Raw genomic sequence first — 18226 nt, forward strand, 5'->3', positions numbered from 1 at the left:
CCCCACCAAAAAAAAAAAAAGAGATTGTTGCGGCGCAGCGAAGTGCCGCATGATGAAAGTTAGATTTCGTTACTACTTCGTACTTTACGGAAAGTAATGGGCCACGAGACGCTTCAGTTGCCGGATACTCTTATATATATCATTGCGATATGAATTATATGGACACTCCAGGCACACTTCAGCCGTCGCCGTCGCCCTCATGTTCCGTATAACGTCCAAGGGCAATAACATCGTGACCGCGGGCCGCATGCTGTATGTGCGAGTGAAAGCGTAGGGGGAAGGGCAATGGCATGGGTGAGCCGACGATGGTGGCTCAGTCTTGTGTGCGCACGGGAGAAAAGCAGGGAGGAAGCGCTCCTCTTTCCGTTGCGACCGATACATCCGGGAGAGTGGAGGGAGGGGTGCGGTCCTTAGGATTCTGTAATGTGTGAATGGGTGATGGCCCAACATGTTTCTTTTGTTTGAGGCGTTATATACAGTGACTTTTTCTTAGATACGTACATTTATTGGGGACTCATACGTATTTTTAAATATCCTGTTGCGAAGTTTTGTGCATACATGTATAGAACTTTGTTTCTAGTGACATTCTTTTGCCTTTTATTGAGCTGTATCTTCGCATTTGTATATTCCATTGTATCTTTGAATTTCTAATGAACAAGGGCGAGTCAAATGAAATTGAGCCAACCCACCCCGCGCAATAATGGTTCGGTTCATTATTTTTGAAGCATGCGCTTAGCACACAGACATCTCTCATTTGCAAAAAGAGACGCAGGTGTAATGATAAATGTTCTTTATTGTTCTCATACATTGGGGTGAACATGGCTGCGTGACATAATAGACGCTCCAAAAGTTGGAACAGCGTGGTGTCGTAAGGTGTTTGACAGCTGAAGGTGCTTCCCCCCAAAAATTGGTGGCCGTATGGCAGCCGTTTACGCTGAACATTGCATTTCAATGGCCACTGTGAAGCGTTCGAGATAACAGTTCAAAGAAGGACGTGAAAGTTGCAAAGACGATCCAAGACCGGGCCAAAGCTACCGTGCAATCGCCCCCAACACAACTGGAAACGTTCATGAGGTGATCGGACAAGAACGGAGGATAAGCGTCGATGAATTGGCGGGGCGTGTGAACATCAGTCACGGTTCGGTTCACAGCGTTATTCACGAAAATTTCGCTTATCGGCTCTTGTGTGCGCAATGGATGCACAAGATTTTGAACCATCGCGAGATGACGAAGAGGTACGGCGCGGCGTTGACTCAGCTGATCCGGTATCACGATGAGGGTGGCGACTTCTTCTCTGCAGTTGTCAACGGGGCCGAATCATGGTGCCATTATCACGAGCCTGAAACACGACGGCAATGCTTGCAGCGTAAACATTCGAGTTCACCACCCACAACGAAAGCGAAGGCCGTGATTTTCTCCGGAAAGCTGTTTTTGCCTTTCTTTTTTCGATCGTCAGGGGTCATTACTGATCGATCTTGTTAAACATAGAGCGGCTATCAGTCGTTTCCGATATTGTGAAACGCTGTATGAGTTGCGTGTCGCAATCTAAAACAAATGACGTGGAACATTGACGAATGCGTCATAATGCTCAACGACATTGCTGTCCCCACGTCGTTGATGTGGTTAACACAAAACTGGCTAAGTTCAAGTGCGAAACGGTGCAACATCCGCCATACTGCCCAGCCCTGTCGCCTTGCGACTTCCGCATTTTGGGGCAGTTGAAAAAACAGCTCAAGGCAACCAGACTCCTGTCGGACGATAACGTGAAAGAGTCAGTTACAGACTTTTTGAAGCAGCAACCCAAGAATCTTTATGAGACGGGAATCAGGCGACTCGTTAGACCGCGGGACGAATGTCTAAATGCTCATGGAGACTACTTTTAAATAAAGTACCCCGTTTGTCACACGTTCCCATTGGCTTACTTTCATTTGACTCGCCCTCGTATATTTTGCAGAACTCCTGCTTTTTGTATGTGCTCTCTGTTGCGAGTATAATTTCGGTGCAATTACTCACAATGCACTACAGCGGACAGCTGCTCCTGCACAATACGGTGTAACAAAGGACAGCGTCTTAATGTTTTAACAAAACTTTCTCATACAAGAACTTTCTTTACATGTTTGTACATATGCAACGGCGAGGGAAAGATCTCAAAGGTTTATTAAAACATTTTCACTCAACTGATTCATTTCACGGCGTTACATTTTTCATATCAGCGGCATGCACTGCTTTGCTCGTTTCGAACTGATATATTTCTAAAGTTCGTATGGTATTTTGTTTCCTTATTCAATAGACAAAACATGAACGCATTGAGATCAGTTATTTCGAACACCATTTTTCTGACATACAGGTGCATTCTTTTATGAAAATATGCATATTTTACTTATCTTGACAGTGCATAGCGTTCAAACATTACTTTGCAGCATCTGTAGGAATGGCAATGCAGTTATTATTAATGTATTTGACCCTTCGACAAATTCTATGAGGAACAGGACAAGCTGCAACGTGAGCCCGGCCTCCCCCCTTCCACGCAAACGAAATTTCTGGCTACGCCACTGGTAGTATACCCGAACTACTTCACATTATATTGAGGCTAGTAATAAGAAGAGAACCTGATGGTTTTTGGAACTACAGATTATGCATAATATTTAGTGGTGCTATCGGCCGAGTGGTAAACCTATCTTCTCATGCAAGATACATCTGTATAATAAAAAGAAACAAATAACAGTTTTGAAGAGCCGCTAACGGTTTATGTAATAACCCCTTATGTAATACCCCCTAGTGGGGTCCATAAGGTAAATAAATGAAAAAGAAAAATGAAATCTATGCTCGGGAATAAAGCAGCTATGAAACCTGGGATATAAAAGCAAACGGCGCAATTTAGTATCTGCACTTATGCTGCATTCTATCCATATTCATCGACTCTAAATCTCTCTTAGGTATAATAAACTACCCCCTTTTCCCAAATATAAGGGCTTTAACAAAATTTATTCGCATGTTCATTGATCGCTTTACCTTTTTCAGTTCTATGCATTTCTTCTAATTCGAGTGGACACAATGCTTATGTTTCGGATATCTTAATGGGCATTTCTTGGAGTAACATTTTTCTGCAGAATTTTATTGGATGTACGGCATAATAATCGCGTGGTTATTGGTTTTTTTTTCAATATTATTCTGTTCTCATCTTTTCAAGCTCTTAGAACAATCTTTCAGCGCATCTTTTACCGCAACCACTCTTAGGTTGGAGTTCAGTGTTGTCTTGTACGATTAGCAATAAGCATAATGTGACAACAAAGATGTTCTTAAGGACTGAGTCAATGCTGCAAGTTTTATTTGGCATAATAAAAAGAGTGAAGTAAGAGGAGGTCGTCAAGGGTTGCTGGATTCAACCTCGTTAGATGAGGATGTACTTAAGCCCTGATAATGCGCTCTCGATGCCAACTTGTGCTGTGCGCACCGCAAGCGCGGGGCTGGTTATGTGTGCAGAGCCTGGACGGACGATGCTGCTGCATCATCTCGCGGCTGCAGCGTGTCCCGATTTTTTTCTCAACAATGGTTCGAGCAAATAAAGCTCCCTCTTCAGTCTCCCCCCCCCCCCCCCCCCCCCAGGACTGTTGTGCTCGAAATCTCCGTTCCCGGAACCGGTTAGGAACGCTTCCTGCGACTCGTTCCGGTTCTAGTTCAGTTCCAAAATTGCAGAAAAAATACGGGTTAGGTTCCGGTTGCACATTCAGTTTCCGTTCCGCTTCGAGGCCCTGCAGTCATATATGAGCAAATAGTTCTATTGCAATATTTCACAAGTGCAGGTATCTATGCATTACGCTAGCTAAGAAACTTACCTCGCGTTTACGCATCCTTGACACCACCACACCGGCTTTAAGAGAGCAGTAGGTGATGAAAAGAAAACTAAGAGATGCCCATCAGAACAAAAATCGCAGCCTCTAATGTCTGTATAAGGTCGAACCTTGAATATGTCGCAGTGGTATGGGACCCACATTTTATTTAAGACATTAAAGAATTAGATTGCGTTCAGAGCAAATCTGTGCGGTGTATTTGTGGGAAATGTATAAGGAAATACTCATCAGCTACTTTACTGCTATTAAAACAAAATTCATACATTACAAACACGATGAAAAGTTCGCCGATTAACACTACTTAATACGTACGGCTCTCGGCAACTCAATGTAAATTTACCCGTGTGTTTGATGCTGACTAGCACCAGAAGAACAAGATATACTAAGCAACATTGGTTAGCTCCTGTTTTTGCTAAGACTAACACGTACAAGTACAGTTTCTTTATGAGAACTATAGAAGGGTGCAATTTTCTGCCGGACAGCATCATTGGTTCCAATAACTCTGTAAATGAGCCGGAACGTACTTTCATCATTCTCTTTCCTAAGTTTTTCTTCTTTTTGGTACTGTATTATGTGATGTTTCATTTGTTATAAATTGTCTGTTACTCGCTTGTCATCTAATTTACAACCCCTCTCGCTTGGGCCAATATGCGGTATGTATAAATAAATAAATAAATAAATAAATAAAAATAAATAACCTTTCGATCAAAGGAATAAAAGCAGTCAGATGATTAAAAACAGCGTCGTATTTACCCTTGTTGTATAGGCGAATCGTTTTGCTGACTAAACGGCAACATACAGCGCTTCAAATAAAGGAAAAGAAAAGGAGAAACAAGGGACGAACGTAGACGATGCCGAGACGTACACAGAGCTCGAATAGTAATTAAACAAGTTACCACTGAAGGTTCATCGCCCAGCATTGTTACTTGTTTGCGTTTTTACTATAGGGTGGTTGCATTGTTCAAGAGGACCAAGCAAGAGATAGTAAGAAATTAGTAATTCCGTCTTTCACTCATCAGCGTTTCGTTGAAAAAGACTTTCCTTGTGGAGTCACGTTATCACGCACCAGGATTTGTGTTCCAAAACAAATCTTCTCCTAAACTACTGCGTAAGCTGCAGTTGTGGCGCTACTGAGTGTCAATGTGATAAGAAAGTGTAACTGTGGAAAATATCGGAACCCGGTCAGGTGATATCGGTAGAGAGAAGATAGGAGGGCTTATAAGAGGGCGTATATATATATATTTAAATGTAGGCCGATGATGATGATAATTAAGACGGTTTAAACCATGTGTGCGGCACATCAAAGAGGTGCCACGTAATCCTAGCGCATTTCCCGCGCATTTACCGCTACATGGCCCCTGCATATTTTCTTGTCCCTTTGAATTTTTACGATGCCAAAGGAAAGCAGTGGGACCAACGTCTTGCTGCGTTCTCGATTTCGCGCACGTGCGGCACAAAAGTGGATGTCACAAAAGTGGAGCTTCGTTGTGAACCTGGCGACCTCGCGCTCAATCGCAGACATTTTGCTTCGAAGACTATTCGCTACTTCAGCGCGCAATAAATGCATCCTCTATGCTTTGGGGAGCAGTAAGTAAATAGTTCAGTACGTTGCGTCCGTACCTTGCGCAGGAATCGGGTCTCCGGCGTTTGCAGTGTTTCCCGGCGCACGCCTTCGTAAGGCCCGAAGAAGATTCTCTTGGGCAGCGGTTTCGTGGCGAACACGCCGTACTGAGTGCCCTTCAGCGTCGTACGACGTATGGAAAGGCCGTCGGGCAAGGTTTTGTTTGCCCGCTGCGGATCTCCAATGGACACCTGCAAAAGAAGCTGGTTTAAGTTTGACTGCGGCATATTTTTTTACGATGACGATTACGCGCCTTTGTTAGGCTAAATAAGTAAATAAAAGAGCTTAGTTCTAAGAGAACACTTGGATTTCCAACTGGTCACAGAGAATCATTTCTCAACTGCAGCAAAGAGGCTGACATGCTCTCCCATGAATCGATGGTTAGGGAGCGTGCCCACAAAACATCCAACGAGTAGCCGAGGACAACAACGCTCATTGTCAGCGACGCTTAATAGTAACGGCGATTTATTATAGCATGGTTGAGGAAAGATAGAAGAAAAAAAAAGCGCATCTTTCCGAACCACGATCCATATTATATGTCGTTCCTATTTCTCAGAACGAGATGCACTAAAATACTTCTCTGGTCGGTATTCGCTGGTTCTTATCATGACAAGCTAAACGGACGGGAAGAACTCAAAGCCGCCTTTTTTGGAAACGCATCGTCCTCAGCAGCTGTGCTCATTCCGTGCATCACCTAAGTTCCTTTTCCTTTCCAGTGTATAGCGTCTACGTGGAATGCGCGTTTTTTCAAGCATATAGTTTCATACAATATTTACTAGACGAAATTCTGGCGCTAGTGACTACAGGAGCTGCAGTGATGGCAGTTCAGCCAACATGATAATTATGGGGAGTACACGGACTAGCCTAAACTTCATCCTTCTGGCTTGAGACGGCTTCGTGACTTTGTAAAATCAGCAAAACAGCACTGTGTCCTCAGTGCCTTCTCTCGTGTCGTGCGTTTCATAGCGCGCTAAAGGCTATTAATTTGTCAACTCGTAATCTTTAACAAAGGGCTACGTTGTAAACAATTAAATAGACAATTTTAAATCTACCCGACGGCAGGATTCGAGTACAGGACCTCTAGTACTAAAGCCACATATTGAAATCATTACGCCACGGACGCATGCGTTGACAAGCTTAAGAAGCTTTAGTTCGGGGCCTCCCATCTGAATACACGGGGAAAGAAGAAATCGGTTTTCTCGGGGACCGCGGCACCAAATTTGATCAGGTTTCTTGCATTTCATAGAAAAAGGTGAAGTCTAGTGGCTTTTTGGAAATTTTTTATTTAGGTGGTGAATTTTTTGTATAATAATTGGCCGAAATCGCAAATTTTCAGAAAAGAAAGCTATGAAGTTTATAACTATAGTTAAGCAATGAAAAATGATATCACAATTCTATAAATAACAGATCTAAAGCAGACAAACTTTATTTATCAATCATGGCTCTCATATAGACCGCTAATTTGCGAGTACAACGTTTGCGAAACCCTTGCAAACAATGTAATATATTCACGTAAGTTATAAGTTGACATATGAAATCTGTCGCCTTCGGATGGTCGAACGGACGCTGTTTACAGAACTGAGATATTTGTTCTAGGCGCAGAGCTACGAATTTGTAGACTTGGTGCTGCTTTTCTTTCTTTTTTCAAATTGACCAATTTTTTGAAACTTTCAGGGGAAAATCCAGGCCCTGAATCTCAATTCCGCTTCCAACAGTCACTAGAATGTAGCAGCCTCTCTCAAATATAACAAGTTTCATTAGAAAAGTGTTTCTGCATTTTACAGGAATTTGAGTAGGTGGCATTGCAGTAGGGCCTGAAATAGGGAGCTACATGCAAGCTGTTTTAGGGTGGTGACAACGCGAAAACTTTGAGCGATATTTACCTTCGAATTTGGTAAGCAGTCATTTTGATTCCCAATCTCGATATAGAAGTCGCGGCGCATTCGTTCTTTGCTTTTGTCTTTTTTTGTCACTCTCTGATGTATCCATGTTGGCACGTGCTCTAATAAATTTCTTTAATTTCGTTTCTACCAGTGCGCACACAAAATGTGCATACATCTTTATTATACTAGTTGCCCTTTCCTTTTATTTTAACACATCAAGCTCATCTTTTTTTTCTATTTCATGTCGTGCGACATGTATAAAGCAACAACTTATAAGGCATGCAGGCATGCACGTGGTAGTATTACCACACGCCAGGAATGTGAGCTGCACTATGCATTGCCGCTGCCTTGCGCTTGCTCGCACTATATAAAGGGTGATTTCCAAAGCGTGCTGTAATAAAGCCTGCGCTTACTAGCATGTTTAAGTAAAACGTAGAATGCTACATATTTGATGCTGCTGAGGCCAAAGTCTGTGGAAAAAAGTTAATTAGTTTCACGTCACGAAGGGTTACCGGAAACGTGGTCTGTCGGCTGGTCTTTCGCCATTTTGATTCCCACATCATATATTTCGTCGGAAAGTTGGACCCACTAATTCAGTAGGCGGCGTCAAGTAGCCTTACAAGGGCTGCCATGGCCCTAAAACAGAGCTTGCATGTAGGCTCCCTAGCCCGAAATAAACCTTTCTCTTAAGGATTTATCGTGGGTTAGGGAGTGACTTGAGAAGCTTGGCGCGTTTCGATTTGGTCACGTCGACAAGCTGAACCCGTCACAGTTAGTAGTAAATGTGGGTGTTCGCAGCCTCTCCTGCACTTGGAAAAATATAGATTGCTCTAAAATTTACCATAATGAAGGCACATAGAGGGTAATAAGCAAAGGCACAAGACAGTTTAAATCCACAAGCAAGAAGACGAGACAATTTCATGTACTTCCCATCACTCCCGGGGTGGCTGAACAATTTCAGCGCCAAAGTTCCTTCTAGTAATTATTGCAGGAAACTCTCAAGTGGGGATGACAAACATAAATGAGCGCTGCCAGCTAGCTGACGATAATGTTTGCGTGCATGCAGGTGTGTTCTACGTAAATTGAGCCAATATATACAGATATGCGACTGCCGCGTTGCTGGAGAGAACCAAGGTAATGTTGCTTGCCGTCGCTTGTAGCGAGTCAGATAATTTTTTTTGTATTTCACCTAATTACATATTTAGTTACGATTTATTATGTACTTCTCAAATATGGTAATCAGATAAGTATTGTTAATCGGAAAATTTTAGACCATCATAAAAATTCGCGACCCACCAGTCGGTTGCTGTATACGTGCTGCATAAACGTTTATACCAAGTCTCAAACAAGCGCGCAAAAGCTTGTGAAAAGTGCAGCCCAACTAGTATGTATGCATGTATGTATGTATGTATGTATGTATGTATGTATGTATGTATGTATGTATGTATGTATGTATGTATGTATGTATGTATGTATGTGTGTATGTATGTATGTATGCATGTATGTATGTATGTATGCATGCATGTATGTATGTATGTATGTATGTATGTATGTATGTATGTATGTCCATACATACATACATACATACATACATACATACATACATACATATGCATGTACACTCCGTATGACGGAACTGTTATCAAAATTTCGAGGACGCTTAAGCTTCGCCTTTGAGAGGGGAACGCCCGATTGCATTCAAAGATCCGTGACTGCTCCTCACGCTTCCCGGCAACTGCGGTTTAAGGCTGCTTCAGATTATGCGATTTCGTCGCACCGGAAGCGCGATTTCCGTCATTTGCGACTAAAATCGCCATCGCAGCGCCGACCCTCCGGTTTTCGGCTGTGACCAACCGATTGGTCGCCCATTCGCGCCATATCAGCGATTGCTACGATTCTCCGTCGAAACGGTGCGGAAAGCTATTTCGTCGGTTTATTTTAGAAAATGGCGTCTAACTCAACAAGTGGAATTCGCGAAGACGTGGGCTGCGCAATGCAGTACGTACGCGAAGGGAGAATAAAAAAAAAAAACTTGTGCTGCAGACAGATTGCATTCTCCATTTTCTATGCGTTCGTTGACACGCCGCGCAGCATATGAAGCACATTTTCACGTTTGCTTCGTAGGCCTTTCATAGTTGTCAATAAGACGAGGTGTTCGATCCCCACAAGACGACATGGCCTTTTGGGGCCGTCACAATTTTCTTTTGGTGAGCACCATACAAAATCCCCCCCCCCCCCCGGACGGAGGCACCCTAAATAGTTTCAACCTCAGCAAAGGCAAATGATAAGGCAGCAAGAGTGAGAGAGAGAAATAGAAGACAGGAAACGCAGGAGGCTAACCAGACACATGCTCGGTTTGCTAACCTACACTGGGGGAAGGGGTATAGGGATGGAGAGAGAGAGGAGGAGAGGGAGAGGGCACTGTTTCGCGCACAGTTGAAGGTTCGCACCAAAGTTACACACAAGAGCGCAACGTATCCGAATTGCATTTTCCTGTCGATTTTCAAGCGCGGATATGCCGACGCAACTTGACAAGTTATCTTACCTCAGTTACTTATTAACTTCGACATGGCAAACGTGCAGGCTATCGTAATGAATTTTCTACGATAGCATTAACTCCGTGGCTTGAATAAACAGTGTCGTCAATTTGTTTCCGAATATTTCATGGCCGTTAAGTTGCATCTCGTCTCTGGAGAATTTCTTTTCCAGCACATTAAATACGTTGCGGACTTTGTATACTTACTGAGCCTGTATTAACATTTGTTTTGAACAGTAAATCACTGTATAGTTACTAAATTAAGTTACTTGGTTACTAATGACATACTAGCACCCTGCCTTACCTACATCAATAATATGTGTTTATCTACGGGATCTTTCCCTCGAAATATGCAGACAGCAATAGCAACAGTTGTATATAAAAAGGGTAATAGAAATGACATGTCCAACTACCGACCTATATCAGTTCTGCCTGTATTTTCCAAAGGTTTGGAGAAAATAATTTTGAAACGCCTGACCTCTTTTACTGACCGCTTCAAATTGATCAGTTCTGCACAGTATGGTTTTCGGAGAAACAAGCCTACAGAACTCGCACTACTGGCCCAAAAGGAATTCATTCTAGGAAATTTCGAGTACAGAAATGAGGTACTTGGGCTTTCGTTAAACTTTTCAAAAGCCTTCGACCTCACTAATCATGATATTCTGCTTCAAAAACTAGATCACTATGGCATAAGAGATATCGCGCACAAATTATTCAAGTCGTACTTACTATACCGTATTCAATTTGTAGTCATTGAAGGAAAACATTCCTCAATAAAATCTATTAAAACAGGTGTCCCTCAGGGAAGCATCCTGGGTCCATTTCTGTTCCTACTTTATATTAATGAGATTGTCTACATTGGTGAAACAGCCCATTATATAATCTATGCTGACGATACGAGTTCATTCTTTTCAGGCAAATCATGTGCCGATATGGGCAGTCGAGTGAATAGCGCACTGTCTGAAATTAATGCGTGGGCTGAAATGAACTCCCTAAAACGAAACATTAATAAAATGAAGGCGGTTCTATTTCACCCCCACCAAACATATGTCCAGTTACCCACCATTTCGTTAAACAACTCTAAAATTGAAGTGGTAAGAAGCTTCAAATCACTGGGCGTGTATTTTTCACAAAACATGACATGGGATGATCACGTGAACTGCATTATTAATAAACTATCTAGGACAACTGGCATGATGCGCCGTCACTGTTACTATTTTCCTACCTCTGTTAACATACTCATATATAACTCTTTATTTTCTTCGTTATTGAATTACGCCTTTCTTGTATGGTCAACAACAACAGCTTCAAACATTAGCAAACTTTCTGTCTTGCAAAAAAAGTGCTCTACGCCTAGCCTGTAAAGTCCCATATCGCTACTACAGTGCAGAATTGTTTAAGAAGCACCACATCATTCAGGTTCCATCAATGTGTGATTACAAGCTATGCCGTTTATATGAACTCGGTTTGCTGAAAAATAATGATGCCGTGACAAACCTAGCAAGGCTAGAGAAAAACTTCCTTGCTTATAATGTGCGCCATCCTGAAGTGTGGTACGTCGCCAAATGTAGGACTAATTACGGAAATGAAATGTTAAAATTTCAATTGCCTACACTTCTAAACCACATAATAAAAGAAAATAAGATTGGCATATCTAGTACATCACCAAAACAACTGCATTTAATGTTTGTATAATGATGTGATACGATTAATTTCTATTTGACTACTGTAAAATCCCCTTTTTATAAGTCCTGTAAGTGTTTTCCTCTTAGTAGGTTGTACTCCCTTAGCCGCACGATATTATGCTTCTCCGTGTGATAGGGGGTCAGGGCTCCTCAAGCTGTTTTTGCAGCTTTTACCTGCCCTCGTTGCGGAATAAGCTCAATTCAGTTCAATTCAATCATTGGCGTGCTATGAAAAAGTGAAAACGCACCCTCCTGCACCACCATGTGAAACTCACGCAACAATGTGAAAAGCAGGCAAACAGCCTGTTCTTCAGTAGACGAAATGGCAGGAGACGACACGTTAAACAAAAGTAAATCAAAACTGTGCAGTGAAGTCAGCCAGTTGCATTCCTTCTCGTGAATCTTTGAATCATTTAGGTATAAACGGTTCTTGCACATCAACGGCTAATCAAGTGTGCAGAAACATCCATGCTTTACATGTTTCTAACAACAGTTTCTAATAAGTTTGTGATCACATTTATTATTGTGTAAACCCGCATACCGATATCATCTGTGATTGTAAGTATAAGTAAGTTTATAAGTATTCAAGTACCATGCTACTAGCAAGAACATATCACCCTGGGATTTTAAGACAAGTTTCTGCATTTCAACTGAACACAATGTGCCGCTTATTCAATAAAGGACCACAAACTGCTTTTCCTTGCAATGACATACTTATTGCAAGTATTACCTACATACAGGCAAGAAAAAACGAATTTGTAGACGGTGAAATTTTTTCGCCTGCCACTGTGGCTATAGCATTCGGCAGCTAACACAAGAGGACGCATTGAACTGCGACCCGTGGGAGCCGCATTTCGATGAAAGTCATAGGCAAAAAAAAGAGGCTCTAGCGCTTTGATTTAGTTAATCATCGTTTATTGTGGCCTTAAGCTTTCCAAGACTATTGGATAAGGGGGGCATGCATATCCAACATCTAACAAACAATATGAAGAACAATCGAAACCAAAGGGCACAATTGTAAAACAAGCATCCTTCCTGATGCTTCGAATGTGTAAACATTCACTGCAAAAATATTTATTGTTCAACGGCACTGCACAAATTAACATGATCAGGCGTAATAAGTACTCTGTCAGGTAGCTCGTTACAGATGTATAAATGTCAAAAGACATGAATTCTCATACTACATCATACTACATCATGAACCACGTGCACACAAACAAAGCCTTTTCAAGAGTGGTCCTTTCTGGCAGATATGAGTGGGCCATAAGCAGCAGAAACTTTATTAGAGGTATTGCGTAATACCGCTTATGAAAGAATAAAGAGAGTGAAGAGGATTTTAATACAGTTCCTCATGCTACTGAGGCTACTAATAGGAGGAACGACGAGCAATATATTGGTGATACAGAACATCAGTTAGACGGCAAATTTTTGAGAGACAAAAATTCCAGGTGAGAGTTCGAGGTACATTTCGCCCACCTACACCAACAACACAGGCATACTTCAAGAAATACTAGAGTATCTGGGAAAGTTATGTTATACAGAAATCAAGAATGATGCAAGCAGCTCTCGACAACATGACAGACATTCTTAGTCAGTCTTACCTTTGATTTTCTGACAAATCAGCTTACATCAACGTCGAAAATAAGACCAGAAACAAGAACTACCCAATATAGTTGTGCTTCACATAGCTAGACAAACTACGAGAGCAGAAACAACAAAGACTGCCTTTCGCTATGCAAATTTCCAATGAATTTCTTGCCGACAAAGTTAGCAATCATGGATTGAGTCCTGCTATACGAAAGATAATCGTCATGGCTTAACAAAATAAAAAAAAATTATGTCGGGATCCCGAAACGCAGACCATGTTTCACATTAGCCTGTTCAAGCCAGCCGCATTGATATGCAACTTTCCCTTTTTATATCTAACGGAGAAGTTATGCTGTTGGAGGGTGAGGTTCCATTAGAGCAAGCGGCCATTTGTGTTTTGACATTTGATGAAGCCATGTTACAAGGGAGTGGTCCATGTTGAAGGTGAATCTCGCCCCACACAAGTAACACAATTTCTGGGCCGCCCAAGCCAAACAGGCACATTCCTTTTCTGAAGCGCTATAGGCTTCTTCTCTTACAGTTAGTTAACTTGGCATTGAGAATAGGATGTTCGTCCTTATGACCGCCAGCCCGACTAAGTACCACGCCCATTCCCCTGTCGCTTGCGTCGCACTGAAAAATGAATTCCTTTGCATAGACTGGCGTACGGAGCAAACGACCAGAAACTAATAACGTTTTCAAACTTTGGAAAACGTTCTCTTTGTTCTTATCCCAGTGCACGTTACTTGGTGCTTCCTTTCGGAGTGCGTCCGTTAATGGAATTACTGTTTGCGAATAATTCGGAATGCACCGTTGATAGCAGTCAAACAAGTGCCCAAAATGAACGAATACTTGTTTTCGTGCGCGGCTCTGAAAAATATCCTATCGTAGCTCTTTTCAGCTCCGCCGGCCGTCTCGTACCCTGGCCGATAAAATGGCCCAGATAAGTAACCTGCGAGCCGCCAAACCTACATTTTCCCGCCTTCATCGTTACGCCTGCTTCCACCAACCACGAGAACACCTGCTTGAGGTACAATATGTGCAGTTTCCAGCTGTCAGAAAAAATTGCGCCATTATCAAGATATAACAATGCAAACTCCTTCAAGTCTTTTAGGACAACACCCATCAACTTAATCAACCTAACGGCGCGTTTTTCAGCCAGAAGCTAAGAACGAGAGGGCGAAAAGTGACTACAGGTGAGACAAATGCGTCATAGCGGCTGACACTTTCTGACAGGGGAACTTGCCAGTATCCCCGCAAGAGATCTAGAGTCGAAATGTATTTAGCAGCGCTGACTCTTTCGATTAGATCCCAATGCTGTGTATCGGGTACAACTAATCCCTGGTGATGGCCAGGCACGTACCCAGGATTTTTTTATAGGGGTGCCCCACCCAAGGTAACATTTCAATGCAAATGAGGGGAGATACCTTTACTAGAACAAATGTGACTAATGCCACCGTTTGGAATAAAGGCGTTTAAGTCCGCAAAATAGAAATAATATAAGGTGTATCTCAGAGGCACGCCTGTGAAATACCTCTCCTTTACTGGGCAAACAAGGAACCACATTAGATAGACTCACACAGGAAAGAAACCTAAAAAGGACACTGCTAACGATTAGTAAACAAGCGACTGTATAAAATAAAGATTTCTAGTAGTTTTCTGAATTATCTCTGAAAGAATTAGAGAAAAGAGTATTTGCGGAACAATCACAGTTCTTTTGGATCCCTCGTTTACTGTTCTACCATGTTAGCTGCCAAAACCGACTCGTATTATTATTTGGGAAGTTGCGCAACGATGCGTGACCGCCAGTCCAATACAACCGCATAGAACGCAGGACACAGCGGCTCTAGTCACACTGCGCACAGCGCGGAAAGTTAGAAAAACGCCAACATAAGCACAGCGGATAAGTAGCCACGTCAGGCAGGTCGACTGGTAACTGTAGAAGAGTTATTGAAAACATACGGAATTATTCTCCACTCCCAGCGGGGTTTTCTATAGTCCCTTTTTAAATGAACATATTTTGATCCATAAATATTTTCGAGAACAAATGGTAAATGTGTTAATTTTCGCTTTTCCTTCATGTTTGCATTATATCTCAGCTCTCTTTCTTAGTAGATCGCTTAATTTCTCAACTCCTTGGGACTCTTATTTCCAGCTGTCAATTTTGCAATTACATTGCTGTACAATTAGGGAAAACCCAGACGAAGTAACGGGTGACATTCATGTTGCTCATGGGTTTAACGGCTATTGCAGCCTTTGATGATGGACTTTGTTTCGCGGGATATTATTTTCCGCCTTATCTAAACCATATCCAGGGTATATGGTCCCGAGGATCTGCGATCGTGGCGGCGACCCGTCACTCGAGCAAATAATGAAGAAAAAGGAAAAGTTAAACACAACTGGCCTTTTTTCTGTCCGCAACTCGTTCCACGAGCATACAGACCAGTTGACTACGAACCCAATCTCTTTCCCGGTCCCTGAATCAGTCTAAACAAAGAAGGTTGAACTAACGAAGCAACAGCGGTGAGTGTGACCGTTGAAATAATAGACGGTGACAACTAAACGCATCTAGACTTCATCGCAGGGGCACCCAATTGATGAGAAAATTGGCTTTCACACCCCTGGAGATGCCAATACCTACCGCCATCCAAAAAGTGTGAAAAAGGCAGCGGAATACACATATAGAGGTGCGAAATTATTCAAATTGTTTTTGCACTGGAACGGACAAGAAGTAACTGGCACAGACGAAGTTTCGTACTCTGAAATCGTTTGACGCAACATCGTGATGTATGCACAGCCACAAATGAAGAAGAAAAAGAAGCACAGAGGAAATTACAAAAACTCGGACTACAAAAAAAAAAAAAAAAGACAGACCTTCCGACCTTATTTCACATAAGATCGAAACAAAATTATTTAATGAATCAAGCCTGAAGTCCAAATAGGAATAAACTGAAGATTGCACAGGAGAAAAGCAAAATACAGTGCTTCATTATTGTGTGACATAGTATGCACCATCTTTACTACATACGCTGGTCACAACGACGAAGCCGCTGCAAAGAATACGCACCGAGAGAACGCATACAGATATATACAGTTGAATTAACAAAATATCAAGCTTTGCATACGCACCTGTAAGCATTCCCGTAACAGAGGGGACAATTTAGCAATACTGAAAAATTTTTACATTGTTGCAAATAAGCAACAGCACTAAAGCTTTACGTAAGTGGCATTTCATACACAAGAAGAAAAGTGCTAATCGCACGCAAAAGCGTCGGATTAGCCTGTGACGCCCCATCGCCTACAGAGTGCAGCTTCAACACGCATCAGCAGTGCCTACACACCGCCTACTGCTTCGTTTGGGTGGCACCAACTATGAAAGCTGCTACGCAAAACGGCTCAGAAAGGCAACGACGTTGGCGACAGAAACACGTGTTGGTCCGACGAGAGCCACGCCAGCATGCATAATAATACTGTAACAGCAGCCCAGTGTTGACCACCGAATACTGTAAAGTGTCAAGATTGATTTGGAAGCGCTTTAGGAACGTGTGTGAGGAGTGGTGGCGTGGGAGCGGGCCCCCTTGCCCCTTCGCCTTTGGGTACCTTCCTGCTGATGGCATTTAACATACTGTAGTCAACACATAGACGAGGGTCCTTATTAAGGGTTTCCGCAATAACTCCCAAATCTAGAATGCACTGTATCTGTGCCTCCGCATGTTCTCTTTGTCGTGGAGACAGCCTGTAAGGCTTTGATCGTACAGGTTCCGTCGACGTAAGCTCTATTGCATGCGTTATTAGTTCAGTCCTATCTTCCGATTGCTGAATTTATCCAGATATTCCTTTGGCAGCCCTTTAGCTTATCCAACTTCTCAGGTTTAAGAGCGTCCGCGCTTACCTAGTATTCAACAGCTTCTTCCGCGCTCATTTCAGAGTTGGAGGTAGCCCTACACTCATTAAAGTCGGTATAATTGTCATCCGGCTATTTCGTGGCACAGTTAACGACTCCGCTTCGCTCCACGTAAGCTTTATCAAATTTCAGTGGTGTATTCTCATTTCTTTCCTGCGACCGGGCACTTTAAGAACATAATATCTGAAAGTTTGCGCAACCCTTTAACGGGTCTGTCCCCGTGAACTTCCAGCTTGTTCTTTCTTGAATGTCTGAGGATCATTACCGTGTCCCCAGCAGTAAACGTTCTAAACGTCGCATTCCTGTCGCAACAGTGCTTGGCGTTCTTTTGTGCCATGCCCACGTTCTTTTCGACTAGTTCTTGTGTTGCACTTAGCCGTTCCGGAAGTGCCGGTCTACGTGAGGGACAGCTGTTCAGGCACTTTAGATAAGGAAGAGATTAATTGACTTAAGAGCTATCTCTCACGTAGACCGGCACCTGTACCCGACTGACACGTGGTGATACCATTCCAGAGCTTGTGTGGATGAGTTTTGTCTCTTCTTTCTTCTTTTCGCCTCAGTGCTCGATTCAGTTGATAGTCGGAGTTCGTGTTGTCCCCTTCTCTTGTGTCCTGTCTGCACGCCTCACATTCTTGCATAATGAATCCTTACCAACTAGCTCAGCTTTCTGTCGTTCTATGAAGCTTCCGCTGGGCAAGAGTACGATAACTGACCCTGCCTGACTACATTTGTGTTTAAAACGTATGCGAGCTCATTCATACGGTTAAATTTGGTGCTGTCTTGCTGTGCTTGCGAAATTCTGTAGCAAATTTCTAGGAAAATGAGTGAACGGCGATACTATGCAGTTACCTTTATCGGGTCTTCTACCTAACTTGGGCCCTGATCTGAAATATTTTTAAATACCTTTAATAACTTCTCACCAGAATATACACCCATGTACATGATATTGAAAGGAAGGCAGGAAAAAGACTGCGTTAAGACGCAGCTTGACAGGCTCTGACTTCGTTACAAGTTTGAGAAAAATGTCGGCGTACAAGGAAACAAAATATTTTCACGTACGAAGGATACCAGCGCGAATAGTGCACAAAAATTACATTAAAAATGACAACTCTACGTAAAAAGCATGTACATAACAAATAACACATATATGATGCCAGGA

At 42.5% G+C, this 18226-nt stretch overlaps 1 protein-coding gene across 2 annotated transcripts in view; it reads right to left on the bottom strand.

Moving 5' to 3' along the window:
- LOC129384496 (histone-lysine N-methyltransferase PRDM7-like) overlaps positions 1–18226 on the bottom strand; it is a 100290-nt gene that overhangs the window by 45053 nt on the left and 37011 nt on the right. For both annotated transcript variants that reach the window (XM_072287025.1, XM_072287026.1), the window contains exon 5: positions 5472–5663. In XM_072287025.1, the coding sequence (XP_072143126.1) occupies positions 5472–5663 (192 nt within the window). The remainder of the gene's footprint in view (positions 1–5471; positions 5664–18226) is intronic.

This window comes from Dermacentor andersoni, chromosome 3 (assembly GCF_023375885.2).
Source record: "Dermacentor andersoni chromosome 3, qqDerAnde1_hic_scaffold, whole genome shotgun sequence".
In the NCBI taxonomy this organism is placed as follows: domain Eukaryota; kingdom Metazoa; phylum Arthropoda; class Arachnida; order Ixodida; family Ixodidae; genus Dermacentor; species Dermacentor andersoni.